The 20,993-nt window shown below is 37.4% G+C and overlaps 4 protein-coding genes across 4 annotated transcripts; all 4 read right to left on the reverse strand.

Moving 5' to 3' along the window:
- Positions 1–6,152: 6,152 nt before the first annotated feature.
- Positions 6,153–8,147, reverse strand: LOC306910422 (free fatty acid receptor 2). Its single transcript, XM_079484997.1, has 2 exons — positions 8,050–8,147; positions 6,153–7,708 (listed from the first exon to the last, which is right to left on the reverse strand). Exon 2 carries the CDS (start codon positions 7,666–7,668, stop codon positions 6,688–6,690), a length of 981 nt encoding a protein of 326 aa, XP_079341123.1. The 5' UTR covers positions 7,669–7,708; positions 8,050–8,147; the 3' UTR covers positions 6,153–6,687.
- Positions 8,148–9,825: 1,678 nt separating this feature from the next.
- Positions 9,826–10,731, reverse strand: LOC306910465 (free fatty acid receptor 3; the record flags this gene model as incomplete). Its single annotated transcript, XM_079485041.1, has 1 exon — positions 9,826–10,731. The coding sequence occupies one exon, from the start codon at positions 10,729–10,731 to the stop codon at positions 9,826–9,828; it is 906 nt and encodes a 301-aa protein (XP_079341167.1).
- A 3,426-nt stretch (positions 10,732–14,157) lies between these two features.
- Positions 14,158–16,644, reverse strand: LOC306910037 (free fatty acid receptor 3). Its single transcript, XM_079484250.1, has 2 exons — positions 16,558–16,644; positions 14,158–15,584 (listed from the first exon to the last, which is right to left on the reverse strand). Exons 1-2 carry the CDS (start codon positions 16,562–16,564, stop codon positions 14,482–14,484), a joined length of 1,110 nt encoding a protein of 369 aa, XP_079340376.1. The 5' UTR covers positions 16,565–16,644; the 3' UTR covers positions 14,158–14,481.
- Positions 16,645–17,869: 1,225 nt separating this feature from the next.
- tekt2 (tektin 2 (testicular)) lies at positions 17,870–20,800 on the reverse strand (the record flags this gene model as incomplete). The annotated part of the gene is made up of 9 exons (XM_079485042.1): positions 20,627–20,800; positions 20,166–20,291; positions 19,804–20,009; positions 19,576–19,719; positions 19,332–19,446; positions 19,083–19,206; positions 18,682–18,857; positions 18,193–18,272; positions 17,870–18,068 (listed from the first exon to the last, which is right to left on the reverse strand). Exons 1-9 carry the CDS (start codon positions 20,774–20,776, stop codon positions 17,870–17,872), a joined length of 1,320 nt encoding a protein of 439 aa, XP_079341168.1. The 5' UTR covers positions 20,777–20,800.
- Positions 20,801–20,993: the final 193 nt, after the last annotated feature.

Here is a 20,993-nt window from a genome sequence, read left to right on the forward strand (position 1 = left end):
CCGTGTATCTCGGAGTCATCTTATGAGGAGTTACCCTTTAATTTGAGTGGTCTCATATCTCATGCTGTAATAGCGAAGTCGACCCTTTGCTAATTCTTGGACCTTTTGCCTTTTATACGTGATCGTGTATCCTATGTGGGTAGAATTGTGGTGGTAGTTATTTTATTTCTTTCTTGTCTTGGTTTCCTTGGTTAACATTTAATCGTCTTTTCTTTATTAGGTTATTTGGTTTAGAAGTGTTTTTGTGTGATATTTGCTTTAAATTAATATTTCTTTCGTTGCAGGAGCTGAGTGTGTCCTGAGGCGGGCTGACTCTTTATCGCACCCAATGGTGTTATGGTGTATAAGTTTGCTGTGCCATTATTTTGGATCGAAGTGGTGTATGCAGTGTGCGTGGTGTGTAAACTGGTAACCTTGTTCCAGCCCGCCTCTTACACAGGACGCCTCAGCTTTCCTGCTTTTCGTTTGAGTTTGTTTGTTTGTTTAACGTATTGTGTTTATGCTCTATGTTTTGATTTAATTGATTATTTCTGATCATCTTTTCTTTGATTGTAATAAATACAACTATTTTTGTACCTTTACCCACGCCTCTTGCCTTGTCCTCTTGAAGGGAGTGGACGTGTGTGCTTTAGTTATTTTCCCTGTTTATTCAGGGTGGCGTAGTCGCTATTGGTTGGCCGCTAGGCTACACGCCCGCCTCTTACACAGGACGCCTCAGCTTTCCTGCTTTTCGTTTGAGTTTGTTTGTTTGTTTAACGTATTGTGTTTATGCTCTGTGTTTTGATTTAATTGATTCTTTCTGATCATCTTTTCTTTGATTGTAATAAATACAACTATTTTTGTACCTTTACCCACGCCTCTTGCCTTGTCCTCTTGAGGGGAGTGGACGTGTGTGCTTTAGTTATTTTCCCTGTTTATTCAGGGTGGCGTAGTCGCTATTGGTTGGCCGCTAGGCTACATTAAGATAGGCTAACTAACATTCAGTGACTTGCTAACGTAGCATTCTATCATCCTTGGTGACACATACTATCACCAGTAATACCGGTTACACAAGCGCAAAACATTGGTGAGGAAAAAATTCCATTATGATGCCCCTTGGCCGCCACCCCATTTCTCGGAAAGAGAACTTACGTCACAAAAACCTGTACAGTGTCGTTTCGGGCGAATGAAAAGGTAGGTCGTACTAAAACGCTGCCATAATTGTTTGAATGAAAAGTTTTAAAATTAGTTTTTCAAAGATAATAATTTATGCCGGGCACTTTAGGAAAACCTTTGTTGCAAACTTAAAAGTGTTTTGGCAGAGGATGACCACAACTTTCGAGATGACGGGCTAGTTCTGAACCGATGAACAGTTAATATATGTATTATCTACAATTATTCTCGTTTGACAAAAGTTTTAGAAATTAAAGTTCACGATTTAAAGTTGAATTTGTATAAATTTTAGACATTCAAATTTTATTCAGTTCAGACGTCTTCCTTTTCCACAGAACTGACCGTGCCGAGCGTTTTCCCTCTTCGCCATAAGATGATTAAACAAACAGTTCGCATAATGTATTTGGTTTTTTTTTTAAATATAGTAACAGTAATTAGATACAGTATAAGTTTTCACAAGCCTTAATGAATTGAAAGTATTATTTTAATGTAGACTATGTAGGGTATTATTTTATTGTTTCTCAATATGATTTATTGAGTCATAGAGCTTAGGGTGTGGTTAATACCTGCACTAAAGTTTCAGTGGTAAGCATTGCGTTAACAACAGGTTTGATCCCAGGGCATTGCAGATACCTATAAATAAATGTAGCCTATAGCATAATGCAATGTAAGTCGCTTTGGATAAAAGCATCTGCCAAATGCATAAATGTAAATGTAGTTACACCCAACACGTAACATTCAACAAATTGTTAATTTGATACAATGAATGTAAATTAAAACAGAGTGTATATTCATATGATTTAAATATTATATACATGGTTTTATTACAAGTCACTAGCCAGACTGATTAGCAAACACAGACCATATGTTAACTGTGGGCCAGGTATGTGCGTTCAATGAAACCGTCTATGATGACAAATTGTATTCATATTTATCAACTGTTATCAATATTTGTATTTGTATATGTTCAGCATGGCATGTTTATTTTCACAGACACAATAAACGCCGATCATCACACGCTGATGAAAAAATGGTATTGCTATATACATTATTGCATTTTCTCATTGTTTCTACTGCTGCAGTTTAAAATTATTTAATAGTACTCCTTCAGACCAACAAGATAAAACAGTCAAACTTATACAGTAATGGTACTTACATTTTGTTTATTAATGTGAAGAAAATACTTCAGTGGTTTGGTTCTGTGTCTTCTTTATTATTGTCTCTTTGACTCCAGTCTGTACAGGGGTCACAGGAAAGCAGGAAAAGAAAAGATGCCATTCAAGATGAAGGGAAGGGCGAAGCTCACAAGACTGAACCAACAGTAATAAATGGTATCAAAAAGACTTTACAAAGTTTTACAAATGCTTTACAAATATTAAGTATAAAATAATCATGCTTGTGTTAAATATACACTGTTTGTACACATGTGGGCGGCATTTCTCAAAACCTTTTTACAGCTACGTCATTCTTAAGTTACACCTTAAGCTGTGCCTTATTGTTAATATGTGTTTCCTGAAACGTTCTTAGTTAAGTAAACAGTACCTTCTGTAAGTCATACGTTCGGATGATTGGTCTTTAGTGCTCTTAGCTGTACCTTATGACGATATCAGAGTTTCCCCCGCTAGGGGCCACTGTGGAAAAAAAGCGTCTTTACATTACAGTTACCAATAATATTCTAAAGTTAAAATACCAGTATATTGACGTGTTTTCATGCAAATAATTTAATTGTCTTTACACTGATGGTTGCTCTTGACAGAGCTTCAGCATCAGCAGGAAGATTGATCACTGGAATGAAAGATGTTTGACAAATCTAACCTCATGATAGGCTGAGGAATACTTATCAAGCCATGTTAGGGAATGTAAGAATCTGAAACAGGTGGACAGTTTCAAGAGGAACTCTAATATTGATTGAGGCAATTAAATGGAACCACCCTTTTAACTGTAAACCAATTAAAACTACCAAAATGTTTATTTTTATTAAAATGCTTTTGTCTTTGGAATTTTACATTCTCTGAACTTCTACAGTGCCGGTTACACCGCGATTTTCCAAAAGCGAAGCTCGAACTTCAACGGAACTTACGCCGCGATCCGCTAAAATCAAACCTCGAACAACGCAATTCGCCAAAAGCAAGATCCTAACGTCGGCGAAAAAAATTTCAGAGTGAGTACGACCTCGGTGATCTTCAAATGAATAAAACTTGCCTATGCTCACACCTGGATCGCTTCAAAATACCACCAATACCAAGTGACCTATAGGGGTTGGACAGTGAAATGTGATGGTTAAAATAGCAAAGCAATAGCACAGCTGTACATAAAAGTTATTGCAGTGCACACAACATCATGGGAAACACACCAGAGTTAAAAAGAGGAGAAATTGTTGGTGCGCGTCGGCGTCATGCTTGGCATCTGTGACCAAGTTTTTGTGGTGTATCGAGAGCCAGGGTATCCAGGGTAACATTAGCGTTAGCTAGATGGAGTGGCTAAAATTGTGTTTACATCGTTTACATCGGTCCTTTATTATCTCTTCTCATCCTGGATTCTAATATCTACATGAATCACCTTTAAAACTCTTAAACTGGACTTTGTACCAGCATTACCAGACTTAATTCTGGACAATTCTCTTGCTTTTAAGAATCCACAGTGAAGGAGGCAAGCGTCCACAACCATCCACGTTATCTTCCAAACTACGAACATCGAACAAAAAAGACCACACAAAATCGACCGTTACGAGGTAAAGAGCGCGCATGATTGTTATTGTGAGATTTCGAATGCGTATGCGATTATTCGAAACACTTTAGTAATCGTCCAACATTTCGTAGCATTATAAAACCAGTTCAGAGTACTGACCATGCAGTCACAGCTGAGATATCCTCTGCCAAAAACCTGGAGGTGAGCTTTTTTTATTTGATTATTATACACAATAATAATATCCACAAAAATGGTTTTATAGATACCACTCCAATTTTGTAGGTATGCAATGAGATACCTCAGGATGGCGACACAGAAGAAAAGTGTGTTTCTGGGACAGGCTTGGACACCAGGTCTTCTCCAGCAGACGACAGACCACAGAGCAAAACAGGTACATATTTAATCTTCTGTAGTAAAGTGGAGTTTAAAAAGTGCTAGTATATACATACATACATAATGTGAACTCAACCTCATTAATAGGATTATATTAAACTAAGTACAATGAGAGCACATGAACACATTTGCATACACAAAACATTTACATCAGAAACAGAACACAGATAAAAACTTGTGATGATGATGATTTTCTTATTGTAAAAACAGATGTTCAATATAAGCAGACTGTTTTTGGTAAAGAGAAAACTTTTCAGACTTCCGAGTTACCCATAAAGTAAGCTTTTTCCCTCTATCAGTTTGTAAAAACAACAACATAGAAAAAAAACTTTGCTGAAAACTGCTGTTTCACTCAGGATATGCAGTGAAAAGAGGCTATTGTTTAATGGACTGTTGGATGAACAAACATTCACAGAGAGGAGTTGCAAAAAAATAAAAAGGTAAGTCATTCAAAATTATTTAAACAGATTGTTTCTGTTCTTCAGTTCATTTTCTTTGAAAGATTTTTAAAGACCAAGCTAGCAAAAAACGAGTTATTGACTTGCAATGATTATTGATTTAGTTATTAATGTAATATACTGTTATCCTAATTAATACTTTCTACGTTTTAGTGACTGCAATTCTGTGCAAAACTCTGTCCAGATAGAGGCTGAAATCAGGAATAAAAAGAAGGTTATACTTTATTTTTCTCTTTAGGAACATTTACTGTAACATATTCATAGCATGCACCCATTTTAATAAACATCAAGGATGCTACATCAAGTGATGTCACAATGATTTTATATTAAAATCTCAGTTATAAGACTTGGAATGCCAGCTTAAAGTTTTTTATTACAAAACAGTATAAACTGTAAGTAAGTTGCTGCATTTGGAGTAAAAGTCAAATGTGGTAATTCTTATTATTAATTGATTTGTATTTAAACATTCTAAACACATATTTACATGTGTTGTCTATTTTTAATTCTTTGTTTGCAGTCTGATGCTGAGGTGAACATACTTATGTCCTTCAACCAAGAGTTCATGAGCAAGTTTTGGAAAGATACACCTGTAACAGTTGATAAGCAGGAGTATCTTAACTACACCCTAATGGTTGACCAACCATTTGATGTGCATGCTTCATGGGGAGAATGTGCTGCAAAATGTATTGAAATCATTGCAAGAAAGAGTGAACAAGATGTGAACTTTGATGATAACACACCTAGTTCATCAATAGAACCAGCTGATTTTTTACACTATGCCAAAATAGTTCAACATCTTGTACAAGACTGGTATGAAAAGCAGGATAGAAAGGATATCTTTTTTAAGATTGGTAAATTTACTGTAAAACTGCAGTCAAGCAATCTGTACTGTTGCCCTTTCATGGAAGTCGGAAAAAAAAGAACATTTCCTGACAGACAACTATCTTATGCAACATTAACAACATCAGAAATTTTCGGCAAAAAATATTCTCAGACAGTTTGGAATTACTTAATGGGAAACCATGGCAAAGTAATCTCCCATATAAAGACCCCTCAAGATGCCGTTGCATTATGTGCGGTTTTATTCTCAGAGGTTATTAGATATCCTAACATGTTTTTTCACAACATTCTGATGATGCAGCACTATAAGAGATGGGATGATTTCTGTACTTACCATCCAATGTTAAAAGGTGGAACATGGAAATATCAGGGAAAGAGTAGCAATATATCTCAACAAGAAAACGTAATCCCGGAAAAAGTTAAAAAACAAGAACATGAAAACCAAAAATTTTTTGCTAAGGAAATGATAAAAGATAAGGAAAAAAGATGTACACCTTTCCAACTGAGGCTTTGGGGGTATGGGAGCTGAACACGCAGCAACCCTCGAAGTTTCACGGTCCAATATTGAGCTACAATTCGTGAAATAAAATATGGAAAACCTAATTGAATTTGTGTTTCTTTCATTGTTGTGCTTTAATGACATTTATTATAGCGTTAAAATTGATATACAAGACTGCAATAACATAATGTATTTTACATACACAGCTTCTAAACATAGCCATTATTAAAGAGGACATGCAGAGTCTATAAAGGCTAAAAAACACCAAGAATCTTTGATTATCCTTATCTTTACCATGGAATATATCGTAAGGCGATTGTAAAATGCCTTTTCATAGCTTTTTTATACCAACAAAATAACAAGGTTTACGACGGAGGGTGCTCTTGGTTAGTAAAGATTAAATCTTTATGCACAGACTGAATTAAATAAAAAATGATTTAAATTAATATTTATTTAACGTAAAAAAATCAGCTTTCACATTTGTTTGAAAAAGATAATTGATCACTTCCAGTAATGAAATTGACATTCTCATAATTGGCATTGGAATTTATTTTACCACTCAGAACATGTAGTACATCCATATTAGGTTATTCTATACATTTTCTTTCTGTATACCTATATTGAAATACTTAAAAAATACGTTTACTTGAACAATGCTCATTTCAGGTCCATGGGTGGATTTCTGTCTCTGTAGGCCTCAGTCCTGGAGGTCTCCAGCAGGGGGCAGCATTTAACGCGTCTGCATCTCACAATGTGCAGTTTGTCCCTTAAACCATTAGCGCACGCTCTTATGGCACTCCTGACAGCGGCCGAGGAGAAGTAAAAGATGATGGGGTCCAAACACGCATTTAGGGTACTGCCAATTAAAGCAAAATTACGCCACCCCTCACTATTACCATGGATAAAACCGACCACGTGTGAGATGTTATACGGGCTGAAACTCAGGGTGAAAGCCAGCAGCGTCCCAACTGCAAGTCCAATGGCCCTGAGTCTACGACGTCGTCCCAGGTGGGGCAGATTAGATAGAATTCGAATAAAGTTTATATAACAGAAGCAGCAGATGAGGAGGGGTATGCAAAAAAGCATGAGAAAAAGTTCCAGGCGAACAGGAAGTAGAATTTTCAGTTGCTCTGGGGTGAATTTGTCGTAGCACGTTATTGCAGCGGTATTCTGATTCATGGGGTCACTTGAGTTGATGTTTGGCACTATGTACACAATGCTGAGGTTCAGAGAACCCAGAAGCCATAGGAAGAAACTTGCAATCGCAGCGTTGCGTGGCCGTCGTCCTAGCGCGTATCGGATTGGAAATGCGACGCCAAGGTAGCGCTCAATGCTTATCGCTGTTAGAAACAATGTGCTCGTGTAGATGGTGGAGAAGAAAAGAAAACTAATAATGGGACACAGAAAATACGGCAGGTTCCAGTTCATGCCGTCGATAGCTTCTTTCATCTTGAAGGGGAGGACCGTGAGGAAAATGAGGTCCGATATTGTCAGGTTCAACAGGAGAATATCGATCGGGGTAGACTTGCGGTGGACCTTTCGGCAGAACGTAAAGAACGCCAGGATGTTGGCGGGGAGGCCGATTGAGAAGGTGAGAATGTAGAATGGCAGAAGAAGCTGGCAGTTGAAATTCGCCATTAGTTTGGACCTCACAGAGAGTCAGAAGGAGGTAGAAACACTAGAGAACAGAAACAGCAGAAGTTAGGAGGATATAAAATGTATAAGAAAGCAACAGTATAAGTGATTGTTCACCCAAAAAGATTAACATATTCATAATTTACTCATCCTAATGTCATTCCAAACATGTATGACCTTCTTCTGCAGAACACAAAAGAAGACATTTTGAAAAATATGGGTCCCAATTGACTTCCGTTTTATGGACACAAAACCAGTGAGACATTCGTCAAAATATCTTCAAGTCAAACGTGGTTTGAATGACATTAAAGTGATTCAATAATAACAGAATTTCTTATTGTTGCATGCACTACAAAAATGTTTATTAAAAACAAGAAAACTAACCTTGACATGGGAAACTTAAGATCCTGGGCATCTTGTGTTTGTCCAGTTAAACAGAGCAAGTATCCACTGCCTTTACTCTACTGTGACTTTCGCATTCTGAATACAAGCAGTAATCACATTACGTGATAGGAGCGAAATCTCAAGACAACGGAAATTTAATAAATTTTGTTCATAATCTACAGTACTAAAGCTCATCAAACAAAGTCTCCTGGCAACCTGAGCGCGGTCAGTGGGGGGAACATAGGAAGTTGGCTCATGTTTAGCATATGTGCAGTCACCCCAAGAACAGGATCTTCTCACACTGACAAGATAAGAAGTAATTGTTTGTTTTGTGTGTCTGTGTAGAGGGAAAATTCATATTGATGTCACAGGGTTTGTTTCATCTATGATAACAAAGCATTTTTATAATTCTTACAAGTAAAATGTTAACCTTTTATAAGGTTAAAGGGATGAGGTTCTCCAAAAACTAAAAACGTTGTCATCATTTACTCACCTTTTGTCATTTCAAACCTGTATGATTTTCTTTTTTCTGCATGTACAACACAAAAGAAGATATTTTGAAGAAACCGAACAACGGTGGTACCCATTGACTTGCATGGGTTTTGTGTCCATAAAATAAAGGTGAATGCATACCGCCTATGTTCTGCCGTTTGAAATAAAAATAGGGTGAATAAATGATGGCAAATCTTTTAGAAATTTTTGCTGCATCCAGTTGTGTGAATTTATAGCACAATAGAGAAGGTTGCATCACAGCTGGCACTCATGTTTATCACAACAAAAAATGTGACAGCCTAGGTCTCTTTTTATTTAAAGTGGCCATAACATAATACATAACTGTATATCTCATGTTAATCTTGAGTGCTTACGGAAAAGTATCACACCCTTCAAATATCCGCATAGTCTTGAGTTTGATCACATTTGTAAAAGACAGATACAGCTGTCCGATGCGTGTGGGGGAGGGGGCGGAGCTAAAGCATGTGCACACACTTTGCCAAGAAAACCCAGACATCAGTTTCACTTTCCACGTGCGATTCATGTCCAGAACTCTTAAGCGCTGGGACCACCGCTCCATCTCCAAATCCAGCATTATAGCCACCGTTTATATATCCATCACCCAAATGCAATGAACAAACAACACTTCGCGAACATAGTGCTCTCTCTCTCTCTCTCCTGCGCACATGTGAAAGTGACTTGTGTGCATGCTCCTTCTACCGCTCTCCATGGTTGATGTGTGGGCGTGCTGAATGCTTTTCTGGGAGAATTGTCCAATAAGGTACTAAGAAAAGTTGTTACGTAAAGATTTTTCCAAAACCTGTACGAACACTGTGGGAGTGTATCGAGCACAGAAATTCTACGTATTTTTTGTACTAAACATACTATGTATGTTTTTTGAGAAGTTGACCATGTTAAGCATGAGAAGACACAACTTTTAACATTGTAAAGAAGTCACACTTTTTGAAACACTTTTGCACCACCCCTTTAAACATATAAGCTATGTTTAGGCTATAAGAATCAGGCTTAAATGTATACAATTGTATAATTGTTTCATGTTGCAGTTTTTTATTTGATAGCATATATTGCAGGGGTTTCACTGATGAATACATGTTTGTTCAGAGTTGTTCAGTTTTAGTCAAGACAACAACAACAACAACAAAAATCTATTTAATAAGTCAATCAATCGAAAAAGTTCCTTCTTTTCCCAAGAAACAAAGAAAAAATAAGATCAAAACATCCATTAAAAGATTTTTGTGTATAAGACAACGACAACAACAAAAATTACTTTAAACAATTAAACAACTGAAAAAAGCCTTTAACACATATTTGAATGGCATTTCGCATCTCCCAAGAGATGCAGTAAAAAATAATAGGATCAAAACATGTATTTAAAGTGGTCAGCATTAAAACCTTTGTGCGCCATTTTGGATTCTCTTGTCTTATGTAGCCCACTATGTGTGATGCATTGTAGGGTGCAAAACAAACAGTGAACACAAGGAGCGTCCCTAGAGTCAGTCCGATCACCCTCAGCCTGCGACATCGTTTGATAAGAGGTAACTTTAACAAAATACGAATAGCATTGATGTAACAAAAGCAGCAAATGATGAGGGGTATGCAGAAAAATATTGCTACAATGCCCAGTCGCATTTTAAGCAACTCTTTCAGTTGCACCTTAGTAAAGTTATGGTAACATGTATTATGTTTCATGTGGTGAGTGATGTTTTCTGCTTGATATGAACCGGTGTACGCGGCCTTATAAGTCAACCCTGCGGTTATTATTATGAGCATCCATATGGCAACACATACAAGTATTGTATAAGTGAATCTCCTTGGGCTTTTATATTTCGCTGGAAAAGCGACACACACATAACGCTCGAAGCTAATTGCCGCAAGAAACTGGCTGGTGCTGTAAAGCGGAAGAAAGAACATGAACAGATTAAGATGACACAAGATATAGGGCATGTTCCAGACCATTTTATCTGCGGCTTCTTTCATCTTCACAGGTAAGTAGGTGAGAAAGATGAGGTCTGAAACCACAAGGTTCAACATGAATAAATCAATAGGAAGAGGTTTACTGCGAATCTTGCGAATGCAGGAGCACAATGCCAAAACTGAATTTGGGAAGCTGATCAGGAATGTAATGATGTATATGGAGAGGACGACTGCTGTGGGTGTGTCTTCTGACATGGTTTTCTTTCTGCATGCAGCAATTTTCTTTATTTTGAAAAATAATCTCAGATTTTTTAATTCACCAAAATCTGTAGGACACACACACACATACACACTTGTATTTTCAGCATATAATGAAATGACTGACAAAAAGTATGAATCTTTCTACAATGTTATCAGGTATTATGTTTTATTTTTTTGTATTGTAAATCTTTGGCACTTACCAAGAAAATAATTCTGTTATCAGTTCCATACAATTAACTGTCCCCATGAATACACTTGTGTGATAGCCACCTAGACAACATGACACAACAACTTTGCATGATTTTCAAAGGTAACCATGAACAGCACGGAGCATTTAACAGTGAAGAGTTATTCAATAAAATGGTCATTCTCTACACTAATAGTCGAAATTCATCCCATAGTATATTGACTTTGATCAATTGATCCTTCTGAAGGTGTATGGTTAAATAGATAAAACTAGACATATATAATTGTGGCAACAAATACATTTATATTATAACAAAGTTAAAATTCTAACATTTAAATTACATTAAGCAGATAATAAAAAATGGTCCTCAAAATGCTGGCTGATAAAATGCAAAGATTACATTTATCTAGTAGTTTATTTACAATAAATGGTACAGGTGAGGGATGACGCTATAATGAAAGTAACTTTACGCAAAACATACAAATGTATCATCGCAGATGAATGTAACATTTCAACACTTTAGTTATCTTCAAATCTGATCATATATTTTAAACCTAAACAGCGTTACAAATAAAGAAAGAGATTAGAGACTTACGTACCAGAGTCATGGCTGTGTTTCTTACCAGGATGTAACATTTGACACCCAGTATGAATACTGTGTATGCAACATTTGTTTACCATTTGTTTTTTCTCATATCATTTTCGCTGGAAGTTTTTTTTAATTGCAAACCACAAAAAAGGCTACCCATACGGAAATGTAAGATATGGCCTATATGTCCCTATATCAGGGATCTAGCCATGTGTGTTAAATATAAGAAAATATATTATTTCCACATATGTACATCTTTGTCTTAATAAAGATGTGTTATGTTCTAGCTTGTTGTACAGTTAATGTTTAAGGTATGGAATGTGCATAGCACTGCAACTTTGTAGAAACATGTCTACATCCTGTAATAAAATATATTTTTGAAGTTCAAAGATCCTGTAATAATAGGTCATCAAATATATGAAACCCTGTCACATATATGTCTAATTTATATATAACAAAATAATAATTTGTTAAAATATGTGAAATTTTACATTTTCTAATAAGTTTCATATGGGACCCTGGATCACAAAAAGTAGCAGGAAATATTTTTGTAAAAGCTAAAAGTATATTGTATGGGTCAAAATTAAAGATTTTTCTTTAATGCCAAACATCATTTGATTTTTGATTTGATTTTGATTCAATTTATTGTCATTACACACATACAAGTACAGTGCAACGAAATCATTAGGATATTAAGTAAAGATCATGTTCCATGAAGACATTTTGTACATTTCCTACCCTAAATATATAAAACTTTAAGATGGTTAGTGGATAGCCTGCTTTAGTGCCTCTGATTAACAAATTCAAAGGAAATGTTCTCCATTTCTTTTATTTGTCTGCACCCTCCGATTTCAGAGTTTTAAACAGTTCTGTCTCCGCAGATATTTTCCTATCCTAACAATCCATGCATCAATAGAAAGCCTAATTATTCAACTTTCAGATGATGTAAAAATCTTATTTTCGATAAATTGACCTATAAAACTTTGTCCCATAAGATAAAATTTTGTTGTCCAGAGTCACATATGCATTGGCGATATATAAAACATGTAATTCATATATGGATATTCAATATGTGAACATATATAACATTTCCGTATAGGGTTCTGTCTAATGTTCCTCTATACTTCATGAATAAATAGAGGCTCATTGCACAGCAGGCCTCGTGTAGGGGGTGGGATTTGGGGACTTGAGCCCAGGCCCTTTTTCTTCACATAACAATGTTTTCGCTATATTCATTCTGCCGTATGCCGTGTGATATTATCGATCAGGTTGTGATCGTAGTTTGTATCTGGCAATGTAATCCTGTATAAAATAGAAGTGTTTCCTACACTAGTACGTTGTAGGCTATTTAAAAACTTTAAAGTGCGCCCGTGCCTGTGTCTCCATGCAGGCACGCAGCCGAGAAGTCGGGCATAAAACACTGAGAAAAGCTGTGGCATTGTTTCGGCACATCAGGCATAGAGCCACAGGCTCCAGCAGCAGAAGTGAAGCCCTCCCTCCTTTCCTGTAGCGTTTGTCTAATTATCCAAAAGACAAACCGCAAATGTCCATCACTTATGAACTAATGATTTAACGTTAGCTAAATCTACAGAAGCAAACAGATGAGGGTATAACAGGCTTAAAACAAACACCTTAATGTGTTTTTTGGAAATGTCCTTTCCATAAGAGCAAGGGAAGACATGAAAGCAAAATAGACCAACATCTCAAAATTAAACAGTACAGTACATTAAGTGTCCTGCCTTAAACAATAGCTTGATAAGTTTGACATCAGACTCCTCTATTTTAACTATCAAAATTATATGTTGTGTTTGCTGATAGAAAGATCTTGATTGAAAGTTATCGTCACCATCAGTGTGTCTGTGCGCATGGTACAGTAAGTATAATATAACAATAATGATAATAATAATTAGTGAAGCTGCTGTATTTTTGTATCATGTATGTACCATTTTTTTTGCAGTGTGTTTTAATCATTTTTGCAGGTTTTTGTCCTGTCAAATTACAAATCAGCACCTTTGTCATCGGTGGTGTCCCAATAAAACCAAAGTAATTCAAACAGTTCATTGACTTGTGCAGAATAAATAAATAAATGGGGAAAGTATGTGCTTTTCCTTTAAGTATTTTTTTCCAAATATATACTTGAAACATTAGCATATAAAACATACACATTGTGGCTTAGTTTCCTTTGTTGTCGCCTGTTCTTGTGATAAAATGAGTGAATTCAAAAGAAGACCGTGGTATCAATGTGAGCTGATTATTTTGTAGACATTGTTGAAAAACATGAAACAATAGGGTCAATTTGAGGGATTACAATTTTTTTGATTTTAATATATTTAACATTTTATTTAGGAAAAAATCTAAACAAATATCAGTAGTGGCCTTGTTTTCAAAATGTCTCGGCAAGTGACGTCCCTGTTGCACAGAAGTGAAAGCATTTCTTAGTTTCTGGACATCCATGACCTTTAAAATGAATGTTGCATTAAAGGGAACGTTCATACAAAAATAAATAATAATAGTAAATAATAATAATAATCCTGTATGACTTTATATCTTATAAGAAGATATTTTGAAAAAGTTTTGATAACCAAACAACATTGACCCCCACTGACTTCCACTGTGTGGACAAAAAACCACTGAGACATTTTTCAAAATACCTTCTTGGAATGTTTACTTTGAAACGACACTAGGGTAAATACAGTAAGAAAGTGTTTTTATTTTGGGGTGAACTATCCAAGTGACAAAATATTGGTAATATTTTCTATGTCATGTCTTATATTCTTTATGAAGAACGTTTGTTTGAGGGGTAAATATACAACTACAGTTCATACAGCTACAATGTATAGTGGTTGCCCAAGAAACAGACATTGTTTGGGGTAGAGCATCAAAGACACGCCCACATCATGGTTAAGTATACCTCCAAAAGCCCGTTTTATAGAAGCATTTTTTCATACTCCTTTTCTTGATGTCATCTTTAGACTCTGTCCTGCTTGGTTATAGTTGTCAGCCCTTGTGCAGTCCCTTGAAGGTTCCTGGAAGATTCCTTTCCATTGCCCTGATGCCATGACCTGTAGCTGGATTTAGTTCCTCGCCTGTTGCACAGTCTGCCTACTAAATCCTTTGGTGTCCATGGCGACATCATCAGCATGACCACAGGCTCCAGGAAGACATTGCAGGAGCTGGTCAGCATGGCTTCGCTTCTCCATTCCACGTTGGTGTACAGTACAAACCCCACAACGTGAGATATGTTGTAGGGTCCATAGCAGACCACAAACACTGCCAGCGTTGAGAGTGCAATTACGAGCACCCTCCTTTTACCAACAGAGGGCAAGCAAGAGCGCCTCACGAGCACTACGCAGCGCAGCGTGCAGAACGCCGACACGATCAAAGGCACCAGGAACAGAGCCAGCGACATCTCCAGCCTCAACGGCACCAGAAGTTTTAACTGCTCCTGTGTGAAGTTCTCATAGCACGCAGACGCGTTCAGCTCCGAAAATGAGACAAATTGGCCTCCTCCTTCCACAATTAAAGCAAGAGCAAGGTGTACAATCACCAAAGCCCACAAGAGGGCACTCACCAGGCAAGAAGTTCGGGCTCTGCGGTAAATCTTGTAGGTAATGGGGTAGGCGATGCTCAGGTACCGGCCCACGGCCACGGCTGTGAGCAGAAGGCTGCTCCCGTAGAGCGAGGAGAACAGAAAGAAGCCGTAAACGGGACACACCGCAGCTGGAAGTTTCCAGCCCCGAAGGACCATCTCGGTTATTTTGATGGGCATCCATGAGACGAGTGCCAAATTTGCTACACACAGGTTGAGAGCGTAAATAACGTTGGGGGTGGCACCGTGTTTTTGAGCTTTGCGGACATAGACGAAAAGAACAAGGAGGTTGGCAGGAAGTCCGAGCAGGAATGTGAAGATATAAACCAACAGAGAGAAGCAGCTGGACACGTTCACCTCCATCTTTGTCGGTTTTCTGAATAAGTTTTCTCTTGTCTTCAGCACATATAGACCAGATTCTCTTCCTTGCTGAAGAATACTAGTTCTTGAAAGTATATCCACAGCTTCAGGTGTCTTCCACTCTGCATTAGGAAAAATAGATGAAGACCACGAAAAACATCTCATTTGTTGTCATTTAGTTGTCAAAGTTGTCATTTAGGCTATGTAATGTACAGGGTGGAGGGAGTGAAGAAAGAGGAGTGTGTATGCTTTATGCATCTATTCTATGAGCTTGATAATGAGATAAAGATATGGCATACACTCACGTTTTCTTATTTGCCCTAGTCTCATGCAATAATACAAAGACCAGTTTATATTTCACTTTGGTGAAATGATTCAGAATAATTGGGCTATGCAGGATGCTGTGCCCAACCAGCCATGATTTTCACTTTAATGGAGGGTTAAACCATTAAAGCTGTAAAGTAAGAACACTGTTAATGCTTTAGAGATGGAAACTGACAGTTAGGAATCATGATGGTGGCTGTTGCGAACAAGGGAGTACCTTACATTTGATCAAAAAACTGATTGGTTCAATTTTAAGAGTAAGCATATTGACTGATGTTATGTCACAATAATTCAAGGTTTTTATGAATGTGTGATGAATATAAAATAAACTATGAACTATAGTGAGCTTTCGAGCTGTCAGTATCTTCACTGTACACAATTATATTTCATTTGACCTTACTGTAAACAGACATTGCGATGAAATATTCACGCATTAGAAGGTGAAAGCTTAAGAAGCACACAAATGAGCCACTAAATTAAGATGGCAAGAATTCTCATGATCCACCTGACACAAACATTTACATTAATTGTGGTATATCCTTAATATTTATATTGTATAATTCTCAAACAATGTTGACTCAAACAAAATTCACATTATTAACAAAGTGAAACTTTGGAATACTTCCAAAATAATGTATTCCAATAAATGCCAAACACACTGAATACAAAAAAGAAAAAGAGCAACAACAAACAAACACATGTTTATAACAAAAATAAATATTACAGACAAACTGCAAATGCTGGCACCAAAATGTAAAACTTAATACTTACTGATCATAACAAGTTGTGAGCGACCCAAATTACAGCGTAGTAATATTTGCCTAACATTAATCTGCACTTGGATAACCTTCCTCTTCCTCTATTTTATTTCACCTGCACCCATCCCCCCCCAAAGACATTAAAAGCTTGCGGTGTAGATCATTTATAAACCCCATCAGTATTGGATGTGTGTGTAGGTTTTTATTTATAGGTGTAGGATGTTTTTATGTGGGTTTAATGTTATTTGTGTGGATGTATCTAGAGCATATTTTACTATTCTTTTATCTGGATAATCCCTCCTAGTCAAAGTCCAGTCTAAATAGACCCTTTCATCATATAAAATAAAACGTGTTGACAGATGGACTAACAACCTTGTGGGAAAGGACTGTGAAAACAAGGCAATTTAACCGCATGACACGGATGATCAGATTTGCTGCCAGCAAAGAAATCTAAGATCTAAAATCTTAATAATTAACTATTAAAAAACTATTAAAGAAACTCCTCCCTACCTCATAAATCAGAGCAAAGCCAAAACCAGCATTCAAGAGGTCGAGAATATATCAAATATTGTTCTGCAATTCTGATGGTATGGAAGAGATTATGGAGTCACATGGGATAAATATGTTTAGACGAGTGGTTCACAACTGGTTTTACCATGAAATGTAGATTTTACACTGAGAACCATCATAAGTTACACAATCTGATCATGTCGGCAGCTGCCTCACATCTTCCAAATGACAAATAAATAGCTTGATACTTCCCTTAAAGAAACAGCTCTTAGCTGCATGTGATTTTTCATGAATATTTGTTATATGGTTGTTTCTTCATTACCATGCAATAACCATGAGATTTTAAGTTATCAACATACCATATTTTTCCATTTCACACACTAATCGTTTTGTTTACACAGACACACAAAGTATCGATTGCTTTATAAGCTCAGAGTATTAATCGTTTCCTTTGACAAATGTATCACTTTGCTTCAGAAGATGTTTATTAACCCATTGGAGTCGTACATATTAATGATGGATGGATGTGCTTTGGATCTCATCTAAGATAATATGACAACATTTTAATAAAAAAGAAATCATACTACGACTATGAAACACAAAAGAAGATATTTTGAGAAATAACTCAGTGGCTTTATGTTAATAGGGGCAAAAGAGTTCAATGTTGTTGGGTTACCAACATTCTTCAACATACTTTCTTTTGTGCTCTGCACAATGACACGAGGGTGAGAAAATTATGAAAAAACTATTTGGGGGTTGCTCTGATCAGAATAGACCAACCAGTTAAGAACCACTAATCCAGACAAGGACGGATCTCAAGACAAATCCAGTTTGTGTCTGCCACTAGAATTGGTCAAGGGTACTACAGCTGAAGGTAGACCCTCAGTTGGGGCAACCACAGTGAGGCGCTGTCGAGTCTGGCTGCTGCGCTGTTCCAATGACAAAGCATCCTGCTTGCGAGACAGATCTTCCCCCATTTGAGCTTCATGCTGCTTCAGAGATTGTAGAGAGTGTCTGGGCAATGACAGGACAAAAACTTCACGAAGATATTCACGGATGGCGTTCATTTCAAATTTGCATTGTATATTAATAGCAAGTCAGTCTACAGCTGCATGAATAGACAAAACAGTAGACTCACTGGGCCTGTGCTTGCTTCTGTTTTAGGGCCACGATTGTGGCTTCTAATTGTTTGGCTTCCTCCACCAACCCAAACTGTACCTGGTTATGAAGTCAGCACACAGGCATAGGTGGTAGATTATGATGTCTTTAGGTAAGGTCACACAAGACTTTGACAATCATACGTGTAGACGTGTCATACTTTGTTTCATTTCAAAGTGTGCTATGGGAACCAGCGAATTTGCAATGCAAATAAACAACAAACCAGCAGAGGATCACTGACCTTTGTTTATTAAAAACAGTGGCTCTAAAGCATGACATCACATCCTGTGGCCTATGCTTAAAGTCTTGTGTGACCTCATCCTTATGTTATAATGAACGGCAGCATATAGATTTACATTTTGAGTAATGCATTTTAAAATATAGTATATAAAAATAAAATATAGTGGTGCAAAACACAGGCCTTACAACATTTGCTATTTCTCAAAACCTTCTGGGTTTTAGATGTTACCTCATCTCTGCACAGGTCCACACCGGGCCTCATGGTCCTGTTCTCCAGACGGGTGTGAACCAGCTTTAAAGGAGCCGTCTTGGCCTGAATATCATCCTCCAGACCATTAATGTCCATCCCCAGCTCAACAATTTCCTCTTGAGTCTGAAAAACAGTATGACACAACCAAAGGTTTGCTAATAATTCATATGTTGTAATTTCCATAGATGTTGTTTCAAGAGGTTTCATCGTCTATTCAGGAACCAGGAGAGAAGGATAGAATTACATTCACATTGCATTGATGCTATTGAAATGCTTTGCATTTATCAACAGTAACTTGCTTATACATGTTATGTATGCCTGTGCATTCCCTGGGTATCAAACCCATGACCTTGGCACTGCTATTGCAATGCTTCACCAACATTGAAGAAACCTCACAGTTTTCAGCTGCCACTGCAGTTCCTTGTGTGCCTGTTCCAGGTGATGAGTTCGCTTACGCAGAGCAAACTCCACAGCCTTTCGTTGGGCTTCCAATTCATTTTGCACCTAAAAAAATAGAGGAATATAGATATTCTAAAAATGATATTCTTCAAATATTCAATTTAAAGTCCCAGGAATACATATGAGCAACAGAGGTCTGAGCTATTAAATGTAAATGTCAGTTGTTGCACCTGTGCTCTTGTGAGGCTGCTGTTCTCTCTTATCTGCATTGAGTTTTGCATTTCTTCCTTGGCTCGTGTAATGTTGTAGCGGCTGAACTGCTCCCACTGCTGGGGGGTCATGGATCTGCAACCAACAAACCCAATCCAGCTGATTTTTAAATATGCTTCATCAAATTTATAAAGTAATCTGACTTTTAACTTTATCTGAATATAATCAACATGCAAGAAAGACATTTCCGGACATGAAGCTCACCCCAAGGGAACTCTGGTAGGATTGGGCTTCAAAGAGATCTCTGCTGACTGTGTTGTAAGAGACAAGCAGGACGTGTCCACCACAAGGGCCTCTATTTTGTCCTGAAGGTCAATGGTCAACTGCTGGCGTGCTTCCTGTAGGCGACTGATACCATCTGCAAAGATTACTAACTACCAATAACTTTTTATAGATATTTCAAAGATATAATGAATGTATCATCTCACTTACCACAGCTGATCAAAGGCCTGGCTGATGCACTGCTGAAGGACCCGCTGTGCTCCATCAATCACCTCTTCTTCCTTCTTAAGCTCAGCTTCCACCGGATCGCTGACCAGCTCCTTGCCACGGCGACCTTCCCGCAGAGTCAAGCACTCTGATGTGACCTCAAGGGGCAGAACGGTGGCTGCCAGGGAACGCTCTGTGTCCTGCTTGGACTTCAACATAGACGCTTTAATGCTTCGTGAACACTTCACTGGAAGATTCGATTTTACCATTAGGATGGAATTAACTTCTTTATGCTGTTTACAAATTCTGGTAAGTCAGAGACATAAGGTTAGTAACTTCAAGAGAGATTTTGAGATGTTATTCACCAAAGTGAGCGCATCCATTTCGGCATCCACTTCCTGTGCACACGCTCTTAGATTTTCTTTCCAACGTGTGATGTCATTGATTCTGTCACTTAACCGCCGACTGCTGTCATAGTTATCCCAGTTGGTCTGATGGAATAAAACAATTTCAGAAGATTGAATCGTCACCTAAATCTATTTGATCTGTCGATTGGTCAACTCGACCAAAAATAAACATTCACACTTATGTCGTTCAAATCCTCTATATGATATTTTGAGAAATGTCTCAGCGGTTTTGTGTGCATAAAATTGAAGTCAATGGAGGCTAATGTTGTTTGTTTATCAATGTTCTTCAAAATAGCTTTTTATTATTTTGCAGAAAAAGAAAGTCATGCAGATTGGAAGGACATGAGGATGAGACATGGTGAAAGAATATTCATTTCTCTTTAATTTGTACAACACTCATAACACTGTGAACACATTACCTTATTGGCAGTCTCGTTCCGCAGAACCCTTCCTTCCTGTCGTATCTCTTGTGAAATGTTTCTCTTGTGCTCAGCTGTGTCTGAGATGTGTTTATTGTTGGTCACCCAGTCAGACACACTGTAACGGAAGCCTGGCTTTGAGGTGGCCATGTTTGTAACTCTCTGGTACCATAGAAACAAGGAGACACATGAAATCAAGAATAGTTTTGGTACACAGGCAAATGACTTTGGTTCTGTCTATTTGGTGGCATTTTATCTGATTATACAAAATTTTTGTCGGCATATGTAGAGTTTAGTCGTGAAAATTATGACATACTGCATGTTATGTTAGAACAAATAAACTATTATAGGAGTAATGTTACAAGTA

The sequence above is a fragment of the Barbatula barbatula genome (assembly GCF_947034865.1).
Source record: "Barbatula barbatula genome assembly, chromosome: 21".
NCBI lineage: Eukaryota > Metazoa > Chordata > Actinopteri > Cypriniformes > Nemacheilidae > Barbatula > Barbatula barbatula.

Bases quoted from the DNA above. Each gene is read 5' to 3' on its own strand.
- LOC306910422 (XM_079484997.1), bottom strand. From the start codon at position 7,668: ATGGCGAATTTCAACTGCCAGCTTCTTCTGCCATTCTACATTCTCACC.